The following is a 25,323-nucleotide window of genomic DNA, read 5'->3' on the forward strand; positions in this document are numbered from 1 at the left end:
AGTACTGGAGTTTGCAAATGAGATATCTATGTCTGTGTGGGTTTATCTCTGGAACCTCTTCTGTCTCATTGGTTTACAAGTTTGTGTTTTTATGCCAATACTATGCTGTTTTTATTACCATGGCTCTGTCGTATAATTTGAAATCAGTGTTGTGATGGCTCTAGCATTGTCGTCCCCACCCCCCATCCCCAGTTCTGTTTGAGATCTTTTATACTTCCAATATGGATCTTAGGATATTATTGTTTTAAGCTCTGAAGTGCTTTGGATTTTGATCAGATTGTATTGAATATGTAGATTGCTTTCCATTATGGCCATTTTCACAACATTGATTCATCTTGAACAGGGGAGGGCTTTCACTTTTTGTTCAGTTCTTGTCTTGATTTTTTATAGTTTTCCTTGTGTGAATGTCTTTCATGTTATTGGTTTGGTTTATTCTTAGATTTTTTTTTTCTTTTTTGAGGTTATTGTGAATGAGATTGCTTTCCTGATGTCTGTTACATTGTTCCCTGTTGAAAATCATGAGAAATGTACTAATTTTCGTATGTTCATTTTATAGCTTGGAAATGATCAGAACTAATTGTTTTCTGGTGTCATCGTTAGTGTCTTTTAAATATAAGATTATATCATTGGCAAATAGGGATAATTTGACTTGTTTGGTTAGTTGTAACCTCTTTATTTCTCTTGCCTTAGTGCTTTGGCTAAGATTTCAACACCTTTGTTGTTGTTGTTGTTGTTAGTTTTGGGGTTTGAACTCGGCCTGGGTTTTGTCCCTGAAGATCTTTTGCTCAAGGCTAGCGTTCTACCACTTGAGCCACAGCGCCACTTGCTGTTTTCTGGAGGTTAATTGGAGATAAGAGTCTCATGGACCTTCCTGCCTGGGCTGGTTTTGAACCATGATTCTCATATCTCAGCCTCCTGAGTAGCTAAGATTACAGGTGTGAGCCACCAGCACCCAGCTCAACACTTTTTTAACTAAAAATTTTTATTAACCAAATCAGTGTGTAATGAGGAGTTTCATTGTGACTCTTCCACACGTATTTACAATGCATCTTGATCAATATCATCCGTGTTAGCATTCCTCTTTATTTCTCCTAGGACAATTTCACTAGGTTTCATCATTCTATTTTCAAATATGCAGATAACATATGTAGATCTTACTTTTACTCACCTTCTCAGTTTGTCCTTTCCTGCTGGTATCCAACCTCCAATTTCATTCAGATTACACTATGGTATTTCACATGTGCATATTTTCTATTTTAAACAGAATAACCTCCTCTATTCGTTCTTAACCTATTGCCCCTACCCCTCTGTGTCACAGTTTTCAGTGAGATGTTTCATGCTACACTCATGCTGTTATTACCCTACATTCTTATTTCCTCTTCCCTGCCTTCATTTTTACCCTAAACAATCCCATAAATCCCATAGTTATAATCATGTTTTCTCTTTTTCTCATGTATATGTGTGTGTGTATGTGTGAATATATATGTCTATGAATATTTTTGTCATTTATGTCTAGATTTCACAAGTGAGCCAAAACGTATTTGGCTTTTTGAGCTTTAACTTAATCAACATGATTTCCAGTCTCAGCCTTTTTCTTTTTTTTGCCAGTGTCATAATTTCATTTTTCTTTATCACTGTGTAATATTCCATGTACTGTATTTTTTTTTTTTTTGGGTCCGGTCGTGGGGCTTGAACTCTGGGCCTGGGCGCTGTCCCTCAGCTCTTCAGCTCAAGGCTAGCGCTCTACCACTTGAGCCACAGCGCCACTTCCGGCTTTTTTCTTTTTGCTTATGTGGTGCTGAGGAATCGAACCCAGGGCCTCAGGCATGCTAGGCAAGCGCTCTACCACTGAGCCACCTTCCCAGCCCATGTACTGTATTTTCTTTAACCATGTATCAGTTGTTGGACACCTTGACTATCACACCCTTTGGCTTTGTGAACAGAGCTGCAATAAGCATGGCTGTTTAGGAATTTATACTCTTTAGGGGGTATTCCCAAAAGGAGTATGGCAGAATCATAGGCTAGATCTATTTTCTTTCTTTCTTGTTTTTTTGTTTGTTTGTTTGTTTTGTTTTCAGGAAGCAACACTAATTTCTATAGTGGTTGCCGTAGCTTATATCCTACCCAACACATTCCTTGAATTCTACATCCTTGCCTCCCTTTATTGTTTTCTTCTTGATTGCCATTTTGACTGGAGTGCAATAGAATACTACTGTAATTTTGATTTTATGGCTAAGGATTTTGCACATTTCTTCATTCATCTATTAGACATTTGTATTTCTTCTTCTGAGATCTTTTAGTTCAGTTCATTTGCCTATTTTAAAATTGGATTACTTGTTTTCCTGTTAACTTTTTTGAGCTCTTTGTATATTCTGGATATTAATCTTTTATCTCTTGACAGCAAAGATTCTATAAATTGTCTCTTGGTTTTGGTAGCATTTTCTGTTTTCTTTTTCTTTTTTATTTCTTTGCAGAAACTTTAATTGGATGCAATCCTATTTGTCAGTTCTTGCTCTTTCTGGGCAGTTGAGGTCCTAGTCAGAAAGTATAGATGCTTTTTTTTTTTACACTTTATTTGATGACTGTATATTTTTCAGTACACAGAGAACTTCATTCTTCACTACATTTACAAAGTATTGCATAATGTGGTTGTACTGCAGTTGATTTAAGTTATTCCATTAAGTTTTGGCTAAGTAAAGACAATGCCACATCCTTCTGTAATAGAGCTTTTAATTATGTAAAAGAGCTTAACTGGAGTGACACTAATAGAGCAAATAACCATGACCATCAAATGTGTATTTTTAGTGTACATGGCATGGTAGATATAAATGATAGTCAAGAAAAAATTTTTATGTTGAATGCCAAAAGTATTGTAGAAATGTTTATTTACAGAAGTTTTAAGAACTTTTTAGTTGCTTGAATGTCTTTGAATGTCACATATGTCTGAAATAAAAATTTTTCTTTTGCTTAGTGAAAAGTAACAAATGTGGTTTTTTTTTTTTTTTTTGGGTCCGGTCGTGGGCCTGAACTCTGGGCCTGGGTGCTGTCCCTCAGCTCTTCAGCTCAAGGCTAGCGCTCTACCACTTGAGCCACAGCGCCACTTCCGGCTTTTTTCTTTTTGCTTATGTGGTGCTGAGGAATCGAACCCAGGGCCTCATGCATGCAAGGCAAGCGCTTTACCACCTTCCCAGCCCATACAAATGTGGTTCTTTTGCCCAATATTTTATTTTTTTTCCCTGAAACTTTTTTTTATTGTGATAATACTGTACAGAGAGGTTACAATTACATGAGCAAGGTAATGAATACATTTCTTATCAAGCATTGTTGCTTCCTCCTTTGTTTCCCCTTCCCATCCCTTCCCATCTCCCCCACTGGCCCCTCCCGCCCCCACCCCCATCCCCACCCCTGCGCCAAAGTTGTAAAGTTCATTTTTCGATATAACGTCTTGTACACAGATGTTTTTATGTCATATTAAATAGGTAGTGTTTCACCAGTTGCCTCTGGTGTGGGTGCTGTAATGTGAAACTTTATAACGGCATCTCAAGTGATAAGAAACTGTCATGAAGCTGTTATTGCTCCCCCTCCCCCACGCCAATGGCAGGGCTGTAGAGGACAAAATGTGGAAAAGGTGTTTTTTTTTTTAATATATATATATTATTGTAAAGATGTTGTACAGAGGGGTTACAATTACAGGAGTAAGGTCATAGGTCATGAGTCCATTTCCCATCGAGCATTGTTACCCCCTCCTTTGTTTTTCTTCTACCATCCCCACCCCACCTCCCCAACTCCTCCCCCCCCTCCCAAGTTGTAAAATTCGTTTACAAGGGTCAACCTACATCCTTGTTTCAGCATTTGTTGTTTTACTTCCCCTCCCCAAATTAGAAAAATGTATATAATACAAGATGCAGGACAGTGGAATCAAATGCAGTGAAAGCAGGGCTTACACCATGGGGGAAGAACATACAAAAGAAACAAAATCACATAGTACATTATAAATATATTAAAAACAACAGCAGCAAAGATAAAACCTCTTGTGCCCCTATCTTGGGGTTCATTGGAAAAGTTCTTAGTTGTGTATTAAATGCTCCACCTGAGAAGATCTAGAATATAAGGTCTAAAATGCAATTGATATGTAAACAAAATTTCTACAAACTACAAAAAGGAGAGAAATGAGAGATAAGAGGGGGAAAAAGACAGATGCCGACATGTACATAGCAAATAAAAACTAAAGTAGTAAGCTTTGAGGTGATAAAAAGAAATGTTATAGATGAGCCTAAAGGACTAGATTGAGAAGAAAATCTAGATAAATGGAGTGCTGTGCTATGTAACTAGTCTGCTTTTTTTGTATGTACATGTACATGTACACGTGCTAGGAGTAGAACTCAGGATCTTATACATGCTGGCCAAGTAATCTTCACTGAGCTACCCAGGCCTGGTTTTTAATCTTTTATTTATTATACATTTGTAATTGTTGGGTAATTTTAGAGCACTAAAATTAATATTGCTACCTGTTGAAATCGAAGTGCCTGCAATGTAGTGACTATTAGTCAAGAACCAAATCAAGAAGCCAACAGTTGTCCTCTAGCTCTTCCACATTCTGGTATTTTTTAGTTGCCTAACTAACTTCGGACCCACTTTCATCTGACTCTAATTTATGGATGCTTCCTCTATGCCAAGACAATAAGTAAAATACTGCAATGCTTGAGTGAGTGTCTTCTAGCTGAGATATGTATGCACAACTTTGAATAAACTGGATCCTCTTCTTTATATGATGACCTTGGATCGCTTTCCAAGGAAGTTAAAAGCTGAAGCTAACAGAGGCTTGAGGTTTAGGTTTGAAAGTCATAACCTCGATTCTGGCCACATTCTGTTACTAAAAGCAAGCTCTGAAGTCCAGTCATACTATAGTCCTCTCTTTGGATAGGAAGAAGGACAAAATTACACTGTAAGGAAGCAATTTTGACATGTATGAAAATAACCTACTGCAGTCCACCCCTCAACTGCCACAACTCATGTTCTTCTCATATAAAAATGTTCATTTTCCACCCAAGGTCTTAACTGATTAGAGCCTTGTTGTAGAAGTCCACAATCTCTTTGAGTTGCATTAAGTTCACTTCTTCTCATGTGAGTCAGAGCCTGTGAACTAAAAAGACTCAAATCAGTGATCTATTTTTTCTTAAGGAACAAATATGATCAAATTAAACACAGAGTAAGCAGAGAGAGAGAGAGAAATGATCAATAAGTAGTAATGAGTGAAATAGAAACCAGCAGGAAAAATAATCAAACAGCTATACTTTGAAAAAGAACCAATAAAATGGACAGATCTTTAGGTAGACTGAGCAAGAAAAAAAAAGTCAGTATCTGGAATAAAAGAGGAAATACCACAACATATACTGCAAACATTAAAAGAATAATCAGAAGATGGGTGCCTGGTGGTGCACATCTGTAACCTCAAGAGGCAAGAAGTCTAGGCCAGTATGGGCTGTCTAGTTCAAGACTAGCCTTAGCTATATAGTAAAAAATATAAAATTTAAAATATCATGAGCCATATTGACATCTTAGGTTTTTGAATGGACACAAACCATCAAAGTTTACTAAAGTAGAAATAGAGGATTGGGTATTATGGCACATGCCTGTAATTCTGGTACTCGGAAAGTTGAGGCGGTAGGATTGCAAGCTCAAGAACTGCCTGGATAAATAGTGAAAGCTTGCCTTAAAATTGGAAGATGAAATAGATAATCATACAACCTTTGTGTCTAGAAAAGTAATTAAATTTATAGTTAAAAACCTTCCTATAAAGAAAGATGATTTTGTGATTAGTTCTCCAAATATTTAAAGAAGAAACAATGCCAATTGCATGTAGTCTTTCAGAAAATAGAAGGTTAGGGAACACATCTCCACTGATAAAGGGCTAGAATTATTCCGGTATCAAGCAAAGACATATACAAGGAAGGCTGTAGGCCAATATTCCTTAGGAATAAAAATCTGCAATAAAATATTAGGAAATGATAAGTAAACCCAGTGATAAGTGAATCCAGTATACAATAACAGGTTAATACATCATGACATGTGATGTCAAAAAATGTAAGACTAGAACTAGGAAGGTGACTCAGTGGTAGAGTGCTTGCCTTGCATGCATGAGGTCCTGGGTTAAGCACCACATAAGCAGAAAAGGCCAGAAGTGACTCTGTGGCTCAACTGGTAGGGTGCTCACCTTGAGCTGAAGAACTGAGGGACAGCACCCAGGCCCAGAGGTCAGGCCCCCCGACCGACACACACACACACAAATTAAAATTGGCTTAACATTCTCAAATCCACATTAACAGACTGAAGTAGAAAAAAGTTTAATCATTAGATGCAGGAAAATTTGGTTCTAGATTTAAAAAATTGAACTAAAAAAAATCTAAGCGCTAAAAACAAAACTTCCTTAAGATTATTTTTTTTAAAAAAAAAAGGTATTTGCTAAATACCTAAAACTTTATCATACTTAATGGTAAAAGAGTACATGCTATGGTTAGGAACAAGGCAAGAATTTCTGTAAGTACAGCATATGTGTAATTCTTTGTCAAAGCTGTGTGATAGGAAGATAAAGACATATAGAATGTAAAAATGGAAACAAAACTGTCCTTATTCATAGAGAAACTGTATATTTAGAAGTTCCCAAGGAATCCATTAAAAATGTTTCTGTTAAGTCAGTTTATCATAGCAATGAAATTTATGAAATACATAGAAATCATTTTAGTTTTGCCTCCCCACATCTTATACTAGCAGTTATAACTAAAAAGTGGCATAACAGTGCCATATATAATTATATCAACTGCGATGCTTAGTAATACGTGTATTAAAAGATCTAATGCTGAAAACCATAAAGCACTACTGGCATAAGGTAAGATCCAAATAAGTAGAGAGAAATAATGTGCTGTGTGTTGTGGATCAATAATTTAAAACTTTCATTTTTCCTGAAATTGATCTATATGCCACAAAATTTCTGTCAAAACTAGGAGGTTGTTTTGTAGAATTTGGTAAGTAGAGTGGCATGTGTCATTTATATAGAAATCCAGAAGATACACAATACCCTAATTATTTTACAAAAAGAACAAAAATGGAGGAAGCAAAATACTTGAAGACTTACTCTTCACAAAGTGCCGGGTGGCTCACGCCTATAATCCTAGCTGCTCAGGAGGCTGAGATCTGAGGATCATGGTTCAAAGCCAGCCCGGACAGGAAAGTCCGTGAGACTCTTTATCTCCAATAAACCACTAGAAAACTGGAAGTGGCACTGTGGCTCAAGCGGTAGAGTGCTCGCCTTGAGCTGAAGAGCGCAGGGACAGTGCCCAAGCCCAGAGTTCAAGCCCCATGACCAACAACAACAACAACAAAAAGTATGGCATAAGGATAGGTCAAAATGGAACTTAAATAGACCTTCCTGTCATTAATGGGTCAATTGGTTTTTGACAAAAGTACCAAGAGTATTTTGTTGAGCCAATAGTGGTCAAGGAAACAGATTTTTTTTTTTGGTCGGTCGTCGAACTCTGGGCCTGGGCACTGCCCCTCAGCTCTTCAACTCAAGGTGAGCCCTCTACTGCTAGAGCCACAGCAACACTTCCTGTTTTCTAGTGGTTTATTGGAGATAAGAATCTCACAGACTTCCCTGCCAGGCTGGCTTTGAACTGTGATCCTCAGCTCTCAGCCTCCTGAGTAGCTAGGAAGACAGGTGTGAGCCACCGGTGCCCTGCGAAAGCAGATACTTTAATGTGAGGAAGAAGGAGGGGATGGGTCTGGACACTTACCATTTCTACAGATTGGTTCCTTTTGTTTATTTGGATGAAAATTGCAAATAGGCTTGGAGCAACTCCCTTAGTGTTGGAAGCCCTAAACTCCTGAGTGTCTGAGGCTTACAGGCTAGATTTTCAAACCCAAAGGTGTATAGATTTAAGCCCTGAGAACTCGAAGCTATGGCTCCAAGCTTTAAAAGTGATAGACTTAAAATCTAAGTGCTCAGGACAGAGCAAGCTCAGGGCTTTCAAAGCTAAGAGCTTTATTGCCCTAAGTTTTCAAAACCAAAGACATACAGTTCTTAGGTAGTGCCAGCAGCCCAGCCAGCACCTAGCAGTTAGTGTTACAGCTGCCAAGCTTTGGGTGATGGTTTCCACAGCATCTCTCTGGAACTCAGCGACCAGACTAGCCTCAGCTCTTCAGTGGCTTACCTAATGCTGTGTCAGCTTCCTATAGTATTTTACTTGCAGCTGCTCTCTGGAACTCTCCAGCCTCTCTGAGGTTGAGAATTTTGTCTGCTTTTTACACAACCAGCTATCTCACTTTATACCTATGATATCCAATTTAGAATACCCAATTCCTTGACCACTTTTTAATCAACAGACTACTTTGATACCTTGATCAAAACCAATAGACCATTGACAGTAAGATCTCTACGCTATTTTGACCAATCCATCTATCCTATGCTAGAACCAAATAAGCCTTACTTAGGGACCCAATGAAATTGAGAAACAGGCTGCTGAGATAGCCAGAAACAGGCCAGAAAAAAGCTGCTAATACAGCCAGGAAAAGATGCAATACATTTGTGCCCAGCTTCCAGCTCCACCAATCACACCCTTAAATATGGAAGCCTTAAGTGTGTACCAGTAACCAGCTTTCTACTAGTCTGGAGGGGAAATATCTGTCCCCTGTCCCTCAGTGATGTATTTATTAGCTCATCGCTACATCCCTGCGGATTGTCACAATGTGACTGAAGTCTCTTGGAACAGTTCTGACGGCTCTACAGGCGGGAGTGTGGCCTCCACAGCAGCCATTGTTGCAGGGTTTAGTTTCTCTCTTTTGATAAATGATAAATATGAAAACATCTCTTTTTCTAAAAACAAACTATAATTCTCTATTCAGAAGAGGTGAATTCCCCCCCCCCCCCAGTATTTCAGTGGATTCAGAAATAGATTCAGTTAAACTTCTTAATTTCTTGTTGACTGTGGAAATCAAAAGTAGATATAATCGTTATTTTCATTTTTCTATAGGAAGAACTGCTGACATTAGTTTTGCATATGCTCTGTAATTTCATACCAAGCCAGTCCTTTTTTTTTTTTTTTTTACCATTATTACTTTTGTGAGCAATTGAAAATTGAAATGTAGTCATAACAAATAATCATATCATTTGCTATGTGAATTAATATGACATTATAAGTATATACTACATGTTACATAATTAAACTTCAACAGTACTACTACTAGTCAGCAGTGTACTTTTTGCCTGGATGCTTCCACCACATACTTTTTACTTGTAACAATATCTAGCCAGACTCTAAAACATGTAATTTTCTACTTTTTGTTAAGTGATTCCTAGGAACATATTAGACACTTAGAGCTGAAAAGAAAATGATTTCATGTCAAATGAGACAAACACTATGGCTCTACAGATCCACTTGTCTTTGGTACAGGGAAATGAGTATTTTTAATATGTGAGAGTTAGATGACAGATTCATCCATCCATCATACATTTAAGCTTTCTATGTTACAGAGATTAATCTCTATTATCTTTCTAATGCCTAAGATAGTTCCTGGAACACAGTTGCTCCTTAATAAATAGCATGGGTGAATGAGTAATAATCTGCAAGCCTCTTTTGACAATCATTGGACCAGCAGTTCTAGATCCTTACATTCTATTTCTGTCTTAACTTTTGTTTGTTTAGATTTCCAAAAAACTAAATGAAAAAAAAATAGTAGCTACCCATGTGGGTGGAAAGCACTGTGAGGTATACCAAGTATAATAAGTAGAAAGCGTTATTATTATGTAGTTTATAAACCATAGGAGGTTTGTTTCAAGATGGAATTACTCTTTATCGGGGATGGGAACCTTTTTCCTGCTATTTGCGCATTTATGAATTGTTGGTACAGGCAGAGGACCTTACAGCTGATGCGACGCATAGGAGAAGCATGTATGTTTGTCGTATCATGTACCAAGTGATTTTGTGAACTGTATATAGCCTGAGGGATGGATCCCTTCCTCCAGGGCCATGTTTCCCACCCCTGATATACTGACGTCCTTGCTTATCTTTGTATAATACTGAATATCTTTATTTTCACCTAAGATTCCAAGTTATATAAAGCTAGCTCTCAAATTATTTTCTTATGATTTGGTAAGCCTTTAGGTTTTAGTGTAAACTCCACCTCCTATAAATGCCTGCCTCATCTGTATATTTGTAACTATTACTTTTTGTGCTGTAGAGCATAAAAGAATTCTGTATATTACTTTAACTCTGGATAAAATGGAATAGGAAAATGGTTAAATTGAATTGAGATAAGTACTTTGCTGTATTTTTAGAACAGAACAAAATGTCCTCAACTTAAAAAACAAAACAACTCTTTATTTGATCATTCTGTAATTTTCTACCTCTAGGTTAAAACACATTTATGTTTTCCCTTATTTCTGATCCCTGACTCTTCCTACCTTTACTCTTTTTCATTCTTCTAATTTTTCTTCTTTTTAACAATCTAGGTTGCATGTGGGGGGTGGGGGAAGCTGGCACTTCATCAAGAACATGATCTCATTGCTTTCAATGGCTTAGAAAAGAATCATTTTAAAGCAGTTGAAAGATTTCACTTTGGAAAGTAGGTACTGCATAACTAAGTGTGTTGGTTCCCAGCAGAGCCTTGAGTAACCTCTTTCCAGCCATCCTCATATTTTCTTTCTCCTCCACTTCCTGTGGAGTGAGTAATAGCCTAAGTTTTAAAAAAATCCAGTAAGACTTTGGTTTGGGCTCTCTTAACAGCATGCATTCTTTTCTGTTCCTTCACACCTGTCCATAAAATGTTTGTATTTTTGTAGTGAAATTGTGTCAGGCTCTCTCGCCTATAGAGTTGGAGTGTAACTTACACATTCCCCCTACTCCCACAAACCCCCAGCCCTTTCAAAAGTCTCCTTAAATGTTTCTGAGAGCCCTTGAGTGTTTGTCACGTGTATTCTGGAACAGAGGTGGGATCGTCTTCCCTTGTCCTCCTTGGGAGGCCTGCCCTCTGGAGCTACCCTTTGTGGCTCTTCCCCCTAGCCCCGCGGTAGTGAGACACTTCACTGCCAGGGTCACGCTGGGACTCTCAGAGTGAAGACTGCAGTGGGGAAATGTCCCAGTGTTCAGAGCTGTAGATCTTTAGGGTGCCGACAGGCACAGGACCGAATTGGAGAGCTGGGTCTCCCCCTCCCGGTGCCAGTCTCTGTCCCAAAGCAGTAGTTCGCACATTTTATAGTCCCTCTTGAAGAGCAGATCCTCCCTTTACTTCTTTGGGGCTTACAACCAGTTCAGAGAATCCGAGGGAAACGAACACCATGCCATTTCTTCTTTTACCTCATTCTTCGGGTCTTCCTTCCCCCCTCCTCTGCTCCACTGGAGTCAGCCGCATCCTGAATCGCAGGATACCATGTATGTGGAAGGCGGGTCACGGCCTTGTTGTCTGATAGGTGCTGAATCCTTAATCATGCGGGGACCAACCTCAGCAGACTTGTTACTTTTGTTGTTGCTGTTGTTGTTTTTGGTTGGTCGTGGGGCTTGAACTCTGGCCTGGACGCTGTCCCTCAGTTCTTCAGCTCAAGGCTAGTGCTCTACCACTTGAGCCACAGGGCCACTTCCAGCTTTTTCTGCTTATGTGGTGCTGAGGAATGGAACCCAGAGCCTCATGCATGTGAGGCAAGCACTCTACCACTGAGCCACCTTCCCAGCCTCTATTGGCTTGAGTGTGTGTGTGTGGGGGGGGGGTGTTGTTGCTTGGTTTTTGGTTATGGGGCTTGAACTTGGGGCCTAGGTGCTACCCCTGGGGTCTTTTGATCAAAGCTAGTGCTTTACTACTTTGAACCACAGCTTCACATCTGGTTTTCTGGTGGTTAACTGGAGATAAGAGTCTCACAGACCTTCCTGCCTGGGCCGGCTTTGAACCTCAGTCCTCAGATTTCAGTCTCTTGAGTAGCTAGTATTACAGGCTTGAGCCACCAGCACCTAGCTATTTCTTTTCTTTTATTCTTACAAATAATATGCAGACCATAACATCAAACGTAAGTTGTTTTGTTCCTGTGTGAGTGTATCTACAGGGTAAATCTTTAAAGCCAGATTGCTTGGTTAAAGATTATATACATTGTAATTTGTACCCTACCCTCTTTCCTGTTACTAAACTTTTTATTTTTACCCTAATGTATGCTCTGAACTTCTCCTTTTGGTGATCTGATTTTATCACCATCTGATTTTATTTGTGATTGCACAGGCAATGCCCAAGCAACATAAAATAAGTAGACCAGGAAGACATAAGGAAAAAAATGAACATGGCTTGTTTCATATAGATGGGAGATGGAATATCTTCTCTAACTTCTTCTAATCTCTAGCTGAGTCTTAAAAGTTTAACTGACATAAAAATAGATTTTCAGGAGAAAAGCATACAACTATTTTATTTAGTGCTTTTCATGGGAGCCCTCACAAGAAAAATTAGGGCTCTAGTAAGCTTGAGACTAAAAGCCCATGCATGAACTACATCGGACAAACAGTAGTAAATTGTGAAAAGTGACAAGACAAAGGGGTTTGGACCAGGGCAGTTAGTCCTGGAAAAGAGAGTAAGCAGATAAGGGTTGGTTTAAGAGGTTTGTTTCTCTCATGAGATTTCTCTTATCCTGTGTCTGGTGATAAGCATGTCTTCCTTCCTCTGGTACAGGCAGGACACCTGACTCATGGGAGCTTTTTATCTCCTGCTTTCTGGGAGCAAAAGGAAAGTCAAAGTGCTCTTCCTATATTTGCTGCTTTTCATGTGCTTTTAACTCCAAGTAAGATGCCACATCCATATAATTTGGGATAGCATGGTATGAAACCCATCAACACAAATAGTTAGTTTGTATCTTGAGACCAACCATAAGGTACAGCTCAATCGTAAATAGTAATGGCTACTTAATATCTAGAGAAGTAGAGTGGCTATTGTTACCTTACCTGGCAATGAACTGAATGATGCAGGCCCTGTATATAGGATTATATGTGGGATTAGCAAACTCGTGAAAGATGCATCTTATTTTTATTTGGTTGGTTAAGTTTTGCTATTGAGGGGCTGGGAAGGTGGCTCAGTGGTAGAGTGCTTGCCTTGCATGCATAAGGCCCTGGGTTTGATTCCTCAGCACCACATAAGCAAAAAGAAAAAAGCCAGAAGTGGCGCTGTGGCTCAAGTGGTAGAGCGCTAGCCTTGAGCTGAAGAGCTGAGGGACAGCACCCAGGCCCAGAGTTCAGGCCCCACGACCAGACCCCCCCCAAAAAAAAAAAAAGTTTTGCTATTGAAAACAACAGCCTTGATGATTACCCCAGTCCATCTTTGAGATACTATGTAGGTCAGGTAGCATGCATACACAGGATGGAGCCAACCCTTCCAACCCTTATCAAAGGACAAAATTCCTTCAGTTTAAAGATTCTAATTGGCCTTATTTTAGATTCTACAGTTGGAGAACATTTCATTGCATAGCATAAAATGTTCTAGTGAGCCATGCAGAGGAGGATGGTTTTATAGACAGAAAAAAAGACTGAAGAAAGCAGTTGGGTTAGTGATTTCAAAATTACTTTCCTTGTAAGACAGGCACCTGAAGACAGAAAAAAAAAATTGATTGGGTAAGACTGGATTACCTTTTTGCCTGTGTGTGAAGACCAATGCTGAGGGAAGTTCATCATTCTGCTGATTAAGCCTGTTCTGGCGTTCTGGCTGTTGTCTGTCTAGTCCTGACTTCTTAGGTCCAGTAGACAGTTTAGTCTGGTGATAATGGAACTTTAGAGTGAATTACTTTGTTTTGATATTTAGCATGGTATGCTGGGTCCTAATACAAGAGTTTGGGTCCAGTAAGCATATTTTTATTTGATGCCCCTATTATTTGATAGTGGTGGTGGTGGTATTATTATTTAGCTGCCAATTTTGTCCCTTGCTGTTAGACATAGTGGCAGCTCCTTGCGTTTCTCTAGCTCTCCTCACATATTTGATGTACTTCATTTGCTGCCAGCGCAGTATTGCCGATTTTTAAGTAGACAGGTCTGCATATAGCTATTTGTTATCTTTTTGAATCTTTATTTGGAATTCCTTTCACTGTTTTTTTAGTTGCAATTTACTGAAGCATGAGCTCCTATGTCACATTTTTATTCATTTGATTACTGTCTCTTATGACTCCAACAGCTTTTAGAAAGATTTAGAACTGTGGACTTAGAATTTGAGTAGGCAGCCAGTGCCAGTGGCTCAAGCCTGTAGTCCTAGCTACTCAGGAGGCTGAGAGCTGAGGAACACGTTCAAAGCCAACCTGGGCAGGAAGGTCTATGAGAGACTCTTATCTCCAATTAACCACCAGAAAACCGGAAGTGATTCTGTAGTTCAAATGGTAGAGCACTCACCTTGAGCTAATGAACTCAGGGACAGTGCCCAGGTCCAGAGTTCAAAAAGAAAAAAAAAAAGAATTCTAATAGGCAGGAACAAAAAATACTCCTGTGTGTTACCCTCCTTTTTATGATCTCTACAAAATTCTTTCCAGATCCTTCTCATTATTTGGAGGGAACTCCATTGCAGATAATAAGGAATACTGAAATGAAGCTTAGGAAGAAGGGTTTTTCTGTCTCAAGTTCTTTATGAAAAACAGTTGTAGCCAAAAGTCTGCAAGCTTTGGATTCGTGTCAAGGAGTCTGGCCTAGCCGACATCAGGCCTGGAAACCTGAAATAAGCCAGGACCCCCCACTTCCAGGGAACATTTGGTGATAAGCAAACCCTTACTGTTAACTACTAAGGAGCCAGAATGAGCTTGGACATTAGCCTCTGTAATCACACTTGCTTCCTGCGCTATTTCCTCCCTTCCTCCCACCAAAACTTGCTTACAAATAAATACTCCCTACAAACGTATAATCTGGGCTCCTCTCAGCCCACCACATAAAATAAACCGAGTTACCCCAAGCCCTCTGAGGGTTTCACTTGGTCTCTTGGTGGTCTCTTCATCTTCCCCTGACATTATGATTTCATTGGATGAAAATTATAGCTGGTTAATCTTGTCTTTATTCAATTTTCCAGAAATCCCTACAAGACTACACAGTTATTACTACCAGCTCTTTCTACCTCTTGTCAGACCCTCTCCCCCATTCATCCCCAATTTTCTCCTTTTTGGGAGGAAAAAATTCCTTCAAGATGGCTAGAAACTATTGTTCTTAGTGTGTTTTTCTCCAATAGTCATTTATTCTTTTTTTTGGGGGGGGGGGGCGGGTAATTGGTCATGGGGTCTGAACTCTGGGCCTGGGCGCTATCCCTCAGCTCTTCAGCTCAAGGCTAGCTAGCACTCTACCACTTAAGCCACAGCACCACTTCCAGCTTTTTCTGTTTATGTGGTGCTGAAGAATCGAATCCAGGACCCCATGCATGTGAGGTAAGCACTCTACCACTGAGCCACCTTCCCAGCCTCAAGTCATTTATTCTTAACTAGATAATTAAAAAAGGTTTGTTACAGACTGTAAACATGAATTTGGGGGACAGGAGAAGATGAAGGGGGAGTGAGTGTGGTCAAAGTACATCATGGGCATGTATGAACACGTCCCATGAAACCTACTGTTTTGTACAATTAATATACCTAATTAAAAAAACAAACAAATACCAACTCTTCCACTTTGGAAAGAAACATGGGACAGTGCGTGCTTCTTGCATTGCTGGAGATAGCAAGCCTTGACCAGGCAGCTCTTGGCTGACAGCTACCTGCTCAGTGTTGCATTTTTGCCTACTCACAAAACAATTTTCTCATAGCTTGATCCACATAAATGCCCCCACTACAAAGCAAGTATTCTCAATTCAAGCCAAGCAACTTTGAGATTGGCTTTTTGGTTTTTGTGTTGATTTTTTTAAAAAAAATGCTGTCTCTTTTGATTCCTTAAATCGCTTTTCCCCTTAGGATACAATAACTTCTTAGAAAGATGCATAATTCAAACTTAGAAGAGAAAAAGGGGAGGGAGCTAACACTTGTGGGTGCCTACTCCCAGGACCTCCTTTACTAGATCGTATTTAGTCCTCAAAATGGCCACATGAAATGTAGATAGTTTCCATACTTTGCGCAAGAGGAAAACAGTGCTTAGCAAAATTAATGAATTTGGATTATGACCAAGGAGGCAACAAGAGGAACCTGAACTTTCAAACATAAATCAGGTATACTTCTAATCTATTCTTTGTATTGTTTCATTCTATCCTGTTTACAATTTAGAAAGATTACTTGTGGGCTGGAATGTATCTCAGTAGTATAGTGCTTGCCTAACATGCATGAAGCCTGGATTCAGGCCTGAGCACCACTATAAGAAAAGGAATTGGGAGAGAAGGGGAAGAGGAAAGGAGGGAGGTACAGAGGAAGGAAGGAAGGAAGGAAGGCAGGCAGGCAGGCAGGCAGGCAGGCAGGCAGGCAGGCTTTTGTACAGTTGAAAATAAATATCCTTGCGTATACTTCCTTATGCACTTACTTGATAGATTCTCAGAAGTAGAATTGCCAAGTCAAAAATCTTAAGTATTTTAAATTTTAATATACCTCACCAGACTTCTTTCTAAAAAGATATCATAATTCAGATTAATGAAATATGATAATGCCATTTAGAAGGGATTTCAATCTTTATACTTTTTGCCCAAGTGAGGTCACATTATTAAACTAATAGTTATTTCCCTGATTTGTAGCATATTTGAGGAGTTTTTATAAGCATGGTATTGGGATCTGCTTCTTGTATACATGGCATTTCCTCCCCTCATTTTGATTCCAGGGTTTTTTTTTGAAATAAGAAATTTTTAGCTTTTGTGTTTACCTATATTTCTTGTCTTTGTTAAGAGGGTTTTGAAGACATATCATCTTCTAAATTTTGTTGTAGAGTGTGTTGCTGTGATTTTTTTTTTTTACCTTTATCTGGAATGTATTTTTTAAGTCTGCAAAAAAATTAAGCATAAGAATAATTTCATTAATAGTACAATTTAGGATATGCAAATGTGAAGGATTCTAATTTTGCCTTGTAGAATTCACATATATAAATTAGTCACTGTTTGACACTTTATCTTGCTTAATATAACTCAATACTAAATATGTACTTTATCTCCTTTTACTTTTTATTTTTTATTGCTATTATAAAGGTGATGTACCAGAGGGGTTACAATTACATGATTCCAGTAATGAGTACATTTCTTTTTGGACAATGTCACCCCTTCCCTCTGAATATGTACTTTAATGTGTGTGGTTTTTTTCCACCAGAATGTTTAACTTTGTCTAATACATACTTTTTAGAGTTAATGGAAATAGTTGTCTACAGACATTATGGTTTGAAAACTGCTAATAAGTTCAATCTTTGTGATCTTTGATTGCTAAACTGTGAATAACGGGTTTCATTTTTGTGTTTGTGAAGATTTGTGTCTGAATTAAAGAAGGTGAAATTGTCTCAGTGTTGAAGCAAGTCACAAGGTGGAAGTACTTCGCTTACTTTATCATCAGTGTGCTTGTCATCTGTGTAGGTGACATCTGTGTTTGTCATCTTCATGGACATAGTCATTTTTCTCTAAGTTGCTGGTAATACCAACCACTTGTTAGTTTATAAAGTACTTCATCACCTTCCTTTAAAATTATTTAATAGCTCTCATCTATCACCCCTATTTTATAGATGTGGAAATTGAGGCTTAGAGAAATTAAGTCACTCAAGATGATGTTAGCAGTAAAGTAAGCAATATACTCAAAATGGCTCCAGCGTTTACCCCACTTGAAGGCATTTAGTTATAATTATACCAGGGCTTGCTTTTTGTTTATTAGATTCTTTATAAGTGCACTGATGTGATTACCAAAATGTTAAGTTGAATGCCACTGCAGTATATCTATTCCATTGCATGTGTAAATCTGTTTCTCTGAAGGATTCCTGCTAGCAGATTAAACTCATAGGGCATGTTTTTGTTTTCTTTTTTTTTTTTTTAATTACTGTTTCCAAAGAATTATATGGAAAGTTCCTGTTTCGTTTTGTTTTTTTTTCTCTTAATTTTTTTTTTTTTTTTTTTTTGCTTTAAGCCAATGCTTCAGTTCAAAATTGAAAATGGGGGCTGGGAAGGTGGCTCAGTGGTAGAGCACTTGCCTTGCATGCATGAGGCCCTGGGTTCGATTCCTCAGCACCACATAAAAACAAAAAGAAAAAAACCGGAAGTGGCGCTGTGGCTCAAGTAGTAGAGCGCTAGCCTTGAGCTGAAGAGCTGAGGGACAGCGCCCAGGCCCAGAGTTCAGGCCCACGACTGGACCCCCCCAAAAAAAAAAAAATTGAAAATGGGAGTTTTGGAAACATATTTAACTAATATTAACTCTTAATTTCCTTAGGTTATGTAATAAAAATTTTATCAACACTTGAATGACATAAATATTTTTCATTTTTCTATCTTTATTCTACAGAATGATAAATAAAGCTGGCTATCCCTGGACAGAATATTAATCCTCCTCATGTAAAGTATGCTCAGTTCCTTTCCAGTGGTGTAAGTAGTCTTCCTCAATTTTTATTCTTCAAATTGCTTTAATAAAATTAAGAAATTATTATAATTGTAATTTAGATTTGGCAACAAACATTTGTAGTTTGCAAAAAGTTTTTTAGACACAGAATTTATTTTTATTTAGAAAGAGATACAACAAAGCCAGGCACCATTGGCTCATGCCTGAAATCCTAACTATTCAGAAGACTGAGATCTGAGGATTGAGGTTCAAAGCCAGCCCCTGCAGGCAAGTCCATGAGACTCTTATCTCCAGTTAACCTCCAGAAAACCAGAAGTGGTGCTGTGGCTCAAAGTGGTAGAGTGCTAGCCTTGAGCAAAAGATTTCAGGGACAGCGCCCAGGCCCTGAGTTTAAGCTCCACAACTGACAAAAAAGAAAAAAATGCAACAAGAAGCAGAGATTAGGAGAGTCACAGTTCTAAGGTCAGCACACACCAAAATTTAGCTGGCCCCTGTTTCCACCAAAAATCCAGCATGATTGTGAATACCTGTGATCCCAGCTATTCGGGAAGTATGGTCTGGGGCCAAAAAAAAAAAAAAAACTAAAGTGAAAAGGGCTTGAGAATTAGCTCAAGTGCTGCTAGTACCTGGCTAGCATGCAATAGGGCCAAGAGTCCAAACCCAGTACTACCAACAAAAACAAAACAAAAGGCAAAACAAAACAAGAGAATCGATATGGAGACTAGTAAGTGTCCTCGTCCTGGGACAAGGAGTGGACTTTCAAGACTCTCAACCTCTTTTTCCATTTCTATTTTCAACTTGTACATTTTGACTTTAATTTTCAGTGGAATATACAATCCCATACTTACTCTGTAGTGTACAAGCTCTCTAGTCTAGGAACTTGTGCCATAGATGATTAGCTATTGGAGAGAGTAGAGTGGGTGTTAGATTGTTTGTGACAAGCAGAATATTAAAAGCATGTTACCCTAATGGTGCTCTTGTGTGCCGACTCCTTGCATCCTAGCTATTCCTCTTTACCTGTGGAGAACGATAATGCAGTTAAGCCTATTAGCTAAATGCAGTTGCTAGCTGTTCTCTGGAGTCAGGCAGAAATACAAATTGAGGTAGTGATATTATGTTGAGAGTGTTTCTTTGCTAGGATATGTATGAACTGTAACCACCAGTTCATTTTAAATAGGCTTCTGAATAAAAGAATTCCGGGAATTTCAGATATTAGTGAAGATAAAGTATCTATTAGCTCATTAAGTACATCTTTATAGAGTCTAATGCAGAGTGCCTTTAGTATAAGTATTCTGTAAATTTTGGTGGAGTCTGTGTTTACTTAAATTCCTTCCATTTTGGTTGACAGCTCTGTAATTCAATAAGTAGGCATTAAAGAGGTTTTCCTTATTTTTTAAGTTTTTCTTTTGTTTTCTCCCCCTCCTTTCATTGATTCTGTAATTTAGTGAAAAGTTCCTGGAATAGATCTAAAAGATATGAAATATTGCCTAAGTTTCTGCTGAGTAACAGTGTCTGTGGGTAATCACTGGATCTTTTTAGATCTTGGATTTTTTTTTTTTTTCCGCCCTTCTCCTCTTTTCTCCTCCCTCCCCTCCCTTTTTCCTCTTTTCTTTTGTCCTCTTTTCCTCTATATTTCCTCTCAGTTCAGGAACTAAGCCATAATTACTGAATGTAACCATTATTTTTATGTTTTAAACATTGTCTATGTTTTTTAATAATATAATGCACTCCAGATGGAAAAAAATCTTGAGCTCTATCACATAGCCTGGGCTGAAAGTATGATATGTACCTAGTCCCTTATATTGATACTTTTGATATAACTAATACTTTGGTTCTAATATTTATAAAAAATGTAGATTGAATTCCATAATAAATTAAGTTTTATATTACACCTGATGTCCATCTACTAGTAAACTGAGTATCTGTTTTTTGTTGTTGTTGTTTTGTTTTTTTGGGGGGTCCGGTCGTGGGGCCTGAACTCTGGGCTTGGATGCTGTCCCTCAGCTCTTCAGCTCAAGGCTAGCACTCTACCACTTGAGCCACAGCGCCACTTCCGGCTTTTTTCTTATGTGGTGCTGAGGAATCGAACCCAGGGTCTCAGGCATGCAAGGCAAGTGCTCTACCACTGAGCCAACTTCCCAGCCTAAACTGAGCATCTGTACCCGTTCATTTGCCATGAAAAAAAATTGTAGCAGAGACATGTCTTACTGTTTTCAGTAAAGAAATACATGTACAGATAATGTATCTTCTGCAGAGCATTCTCAATTATGTGCTTTTTGGCAAATCTTGTTAATGAAAGACTTTTTTTTTCAGTTTGCTGGAAACCATGTCTCACTATACAGATGAGCCCAGATTTACCATAGAACAGATAGATTTGCTTCAGCGCCTCCGGCGTACTGGAATGACTAAACATGAAGTTCTCCATGCATTGGAAACATTGGACCGTCTTGACCAAGAGCATAGTGACAAGTTTGGAAGAAGGTCCAGCTATGGAGGAAGTTCATATGGGAACAACACCAACAATGTTCCAGCCTCTTCCTCTACAGCTACGGCTTCCACACAGACCCAGCATTCGGGAATGTCCCCCTCGCCTAGCAACAGTTATGACACTTCCCCACAGCCCTGCACTACCAATCAAAACGGGAGGGAGAACAGTGAGCGATTGTCCATATCCAATGGGAAGATGTCTCCAACTCGCTACCATGCAAATAGCATGGGTCAGAGGTCATACAGTTTTGAAGCCTCAGAAGAGGACCTAGATGTAGACGATAAAGTAGAGGAACTGATGAGGTTAGTTACTTTACTTATTAAGAGTTACCCCAAAATGTCTCTGTTCTTCAATTTTGTAATAGGCACTATTTCAGCTATACTCATTAGAACTGATTTCTCCTTATTTGGAGATGAAAGAAAAAATTCAAATTGTGTTTTTTAACCACATTTTTCCTTCTTCTGACTTTTCTTTTTGCTATTTGATAAGCTTTTTTCCATTCTCTCTGTTTATCAAGGATTTGCCTTTATAGTGGTAGCAGCTAATGTAGGACTGACAGAAGTTAGTATAATCATCATTTGCACCCATATAATTACTTTTAGTGAGGCACAAAATAGATTTCTGATACAGAAAATGCATACTCGTCATGTTTCCCTAAAATCTTCCAATCAGTGAAATAATTTGAACAACTATTAGGTAAGAAGTAATTTTTAAAGCCGGGCGCTGGTGGCTCACGCCTGTAATCCTAGCTACTCAGGAGGCTGAGATCTGAGGATCGCGGTTCAAAGCCAGCCCGGGCAGGAGAGACCATGAGACTCCTATCTCCAATAAACCACCAGAAAACCGGAAGTGGCGCTGTAGCTCAAGTGGTAGAGCGCTCACCTTGAGCTGAAGAGCTGAGGGACAGCGCCCAGGCCCAGAGTTCAAGTCCCACGACCGACAAAAAAAAAAGAAGTAATTTTTAGGAAGAAAAATAGGCATGCATTCTGTCCCTTAAAATAAAGATATACTTTTAGCAACAAATGCAACAAATGCCACACACACACACACACACACACACACACACACACACACACACACACACACACACACACACACACACACACACACACACACACACACACACACACACACACACACACACACACACACACACACACACACACACACACACACACACACACACACACACACAATCAATTACAAAGTTAATTGTAAACACTTGAGTTTTAAACACCAAGAAAAGAAGCCCCCTGTTGATAGAAGAAGCTTCACACCAGGCTTGTGTGTGAAGCTGAACTATCTTAGCACCTGTTACAGCTTAATATGGCAAACTGAGTAAGTAAATTGGAGAAGTCTTCAAAATAACCTCAGCTTTGAAATATTGAAACTGTATTTAAAGTTAAGGTACTTCAGACTTAGCTGTTGCTTTTGAATCTAACATATAGTATTGTTAAAATTCAAAGGGAGAACCATTTGGGAAAATAAGTTAGTTCACTCATTGAACTATAATAAGATGAGTTTTTAATTATTCTGAGTAGAAAGGATGTCTACAATAAAGTTTTTGTTCAGATACTAGCTTCTGGTATTTTGTGATTGTTGCTGCTAATCAGTTTTGATACCTTTTTGCTGTAACAGTTCCTAAACGTGTATGGATGTATAACAAGTATGGAAAAACCATCTTTTTAATGAAATACTCCAGAAGACAGGATAGAATAGTCTAATAAGGGTCTAAGTACTTGACTTTTCCTCATAGGGTGGACAAATGGCTTTAAATCTACTGTATCTTCACAGTAAACAAAACCAATTAGTAATGATAGACTTGGTAGTTAAGTCTCACAATTACACGAATTGAAGTTGAACCTTTAAATCTATATGTAACTCTAAACACTATATTCAGTATTTCACTGGCATACTATATTGCTGGTTGCATTAGGACACTGTCTTTATTATCTGGGGACACTGTCTTCTCTTCCTCTGCTTCCTTGTTAGAACTGTATCTTTGGTGACCCCTAGTTGTAGGGGATTCCTTTAAACTTCTGGCACTTTCTGTCCTCTGCCATTTAGCTTCTCCAGCTCTTGCTTTCTTACAGTTTGTTCCTCCTTACTTTTTTGAATACTCCTTCTTAGGTCAGAAAGAAAAGTTTATTGGATGACTGTTCTTTGGGGCACGGAGGCGGCGGGGGGGGGGGGGGGGGGGGGGGGAGGGGGCTTGAACTCAGGGCCTGGGCACTGTCCCTGAGCTCTTTTATTCAAGGTTCGTGCTCTACCACTCTGAGCTACAGCGCCACTTGTGGTTTTCTGGTGGTTAATTGGAGGTAAGAGTCTCACAGACCTTTCTGCCTGGACTGGCTTTGAATCATGATGCTTACGTCTCAGCTTCCTAGCTTGGATACTGTTCTTACTACAGGCATGACAGCCATGGTATACACTTCATCAGAGAAACTGAAACTCAATAATTTGCCCAGAAAACTTGAATATTAGGTGATACAGCCTAAATTATAACCCATGTCTTTATCATCAATGTATTGCCAGTATTGGTTGCCACTGGAAATAAATTGTTCATGTTTATAGATCTAATAAGACTTTGGGAAATGTCAGTAGTTTACCTTAAGACACAGTATGAATCGCCAGTTGAGTTTCCTTCCTTCCCCCATAGGATATTTGCCACTTTAATTCAACTAGTTGCTAAATAAATATATTTTTAATTTGGAGGAATATTAGATGAATGTTTTGAATAGTAACCTAGAAATTGACTGCTCTTGCTGGTCCTCAGACCTGTAATGCTGTAATGAACTGGAGCTCATAGTCTGTTCAAGAGCAAGAGTCTCCGAATGCTTCCTGTGTCCTCTGCTTGTCAAAGCCGCCTCTTGCTTGTGTACATTCCCCAGCTTCAACCATAGATAGATTTCACAAGTCTCATAATCCAATGAATATATATTAGGTTTTATAATTTCAAGGGACATTATGGAGTTGTGGGGTTTTTTGGTAGAACCTCATCAAGTTATAACTTGATCAACTTATTAAGAAAGAGTAAGAAGAAAGAAAATACTTCATCCATTTTTTAGAGTAAATAAAAAATGAAAGGCAAATGAGCATTTGAATTCACAATGAATTGTCAAATATAAAATTTTAGGAAGGACTATAAATCTAAGAATGAACAATCATTTCACATAATAATGTCTTTAAATATTAAAATGAAAATATATCTATAGGAGTAAATGTATATATAGATCTATTAGTGTATAAAAATTTAAATAAGGTTCATTAAAAATAATAAACTAGGGGCTGAGAAGGTGGCTCAGTGGTAGAGTGCTTGCCTTGCATGCCTGAGGCCCTGGGTTCGATTCCTCAGTACCACATAAGCAAAAAGAAAAAAGCCAGAAGTGGCGCTGTGGCTCAAGTGGTAGAGCGCTAGCCTTGAGCTGAAGAGCTGAGGGACAGCGCCCAGGCCGAGTTCAGGCCCCACGATTGGACCAAAAAAAAAGAAAAATAATAATAATAATAAACTATACCATACAGAATGCTATTATTTATTACCCATGTAGTAACTTTTATGTTTAGTGTTTTATACAAAATTCTAAGACTTTCCTTCAAGTTGGTTAGCTGTAGGCCTAAAAATAGAATACAGGTGAGCATCTGTAATTTGAAATCTGAAATGTTTCAAAACTCAAAACTTTCTGTACAATAACATGATGCCCCCAATGGAGAGTTCCAAAACATGCAACATTGTCCATGCAGAATTTTTTTTACAATATTGTCTAAAATTAATTCAGGCTGTATTACAAAATATAAATGGAACACAGTGGTGTGATTTTATGTTTGTACATAGACCCTATCCCTAAGATATCACACTATATATATATGAAAATATCCAAATCTACAAGTACAAAATCTGAAACATGTTGCCCCTCTGCATTCAAGATGAAGAATATTCATCTTGTATTTACTTGTCTAGGTAGGGTATTTACAGCCTGCAGGTAATTAGATGAAATGGTCAAGATACATACTTTCTATGTCAGTTATTTATTTAGAAAAGCTTTGCCTTTAATGTTACCTAAAATAAAGCTTTGTGTACATCCATGGGCAGAAATTTATAGGAATAAATTTTAATTTATATCTGAAAGCAGTTTGTAGTTTGGCAGTGTGAAATATACTGTTTTGATAGGTATTGCTTCATCTCTGGGTGTCTCTGAGAAACTTATCAATTAAGGGAATATGAAAACTCTTAAAGCGTATCATTTACAACCATGTGATCTATATAATATCTTTGATCCAGAAAATGAAGCAATGTCATCTTCAACTGCCATAAGTAACTTTTCTATTCTGTTTTTGGACTTACATATAAATTTGAGATTAAGAA

At 38.4% G+C, this 25,323-nt stretch overlaps 1 protein-coding gene across 7 annotated transcripts in view; it reads left to right on the top strand.

Moving 5' to 3' along the window:
• Positions 1-25,323, top strand: part of Hmbox1 (homeobox containing 1) — a 99,697-nt gene that overhangs the window by 11,521 nt on the left and 62,853 nt on the right. For all 7 annotated transcript variants that reach the window (XM_042699823.1, XM_042699824.1, XM_042699827.1 and 4 more), the window contains exons 2-3: positions 18,419-18,498; positions 20,786-21,262. In XM_042699823.1, the coding sequence (XP_042555757.1) occupies positions 18,476-18,498; positions 20,786-21,262 (500 nt within the window). In that variant the 5' untranslated portion in view covers positions 18,419-18,475. The remainder of the gene's footprint in view (positions 1-18,418; positions 18,499-20,785; positions 21,263-25,323) is intronic.

Source organism: Dipodomys spectabilis, unplaced genomic scaffold (assembly GCF_019054845.1).
Source record: "Dipodomys spectabilis isolate Male_0828 unplaced genomic scaffold, ASM1905484v1 ptg000263l, whole genome shotgun sequence".
Taxonomy (NCBI): Eukaryota; Metazoa; Chordata; class Mammalia; order Rodentia; family Heteromyidae; genus Dipodomys; species Dipodomys spectabilis.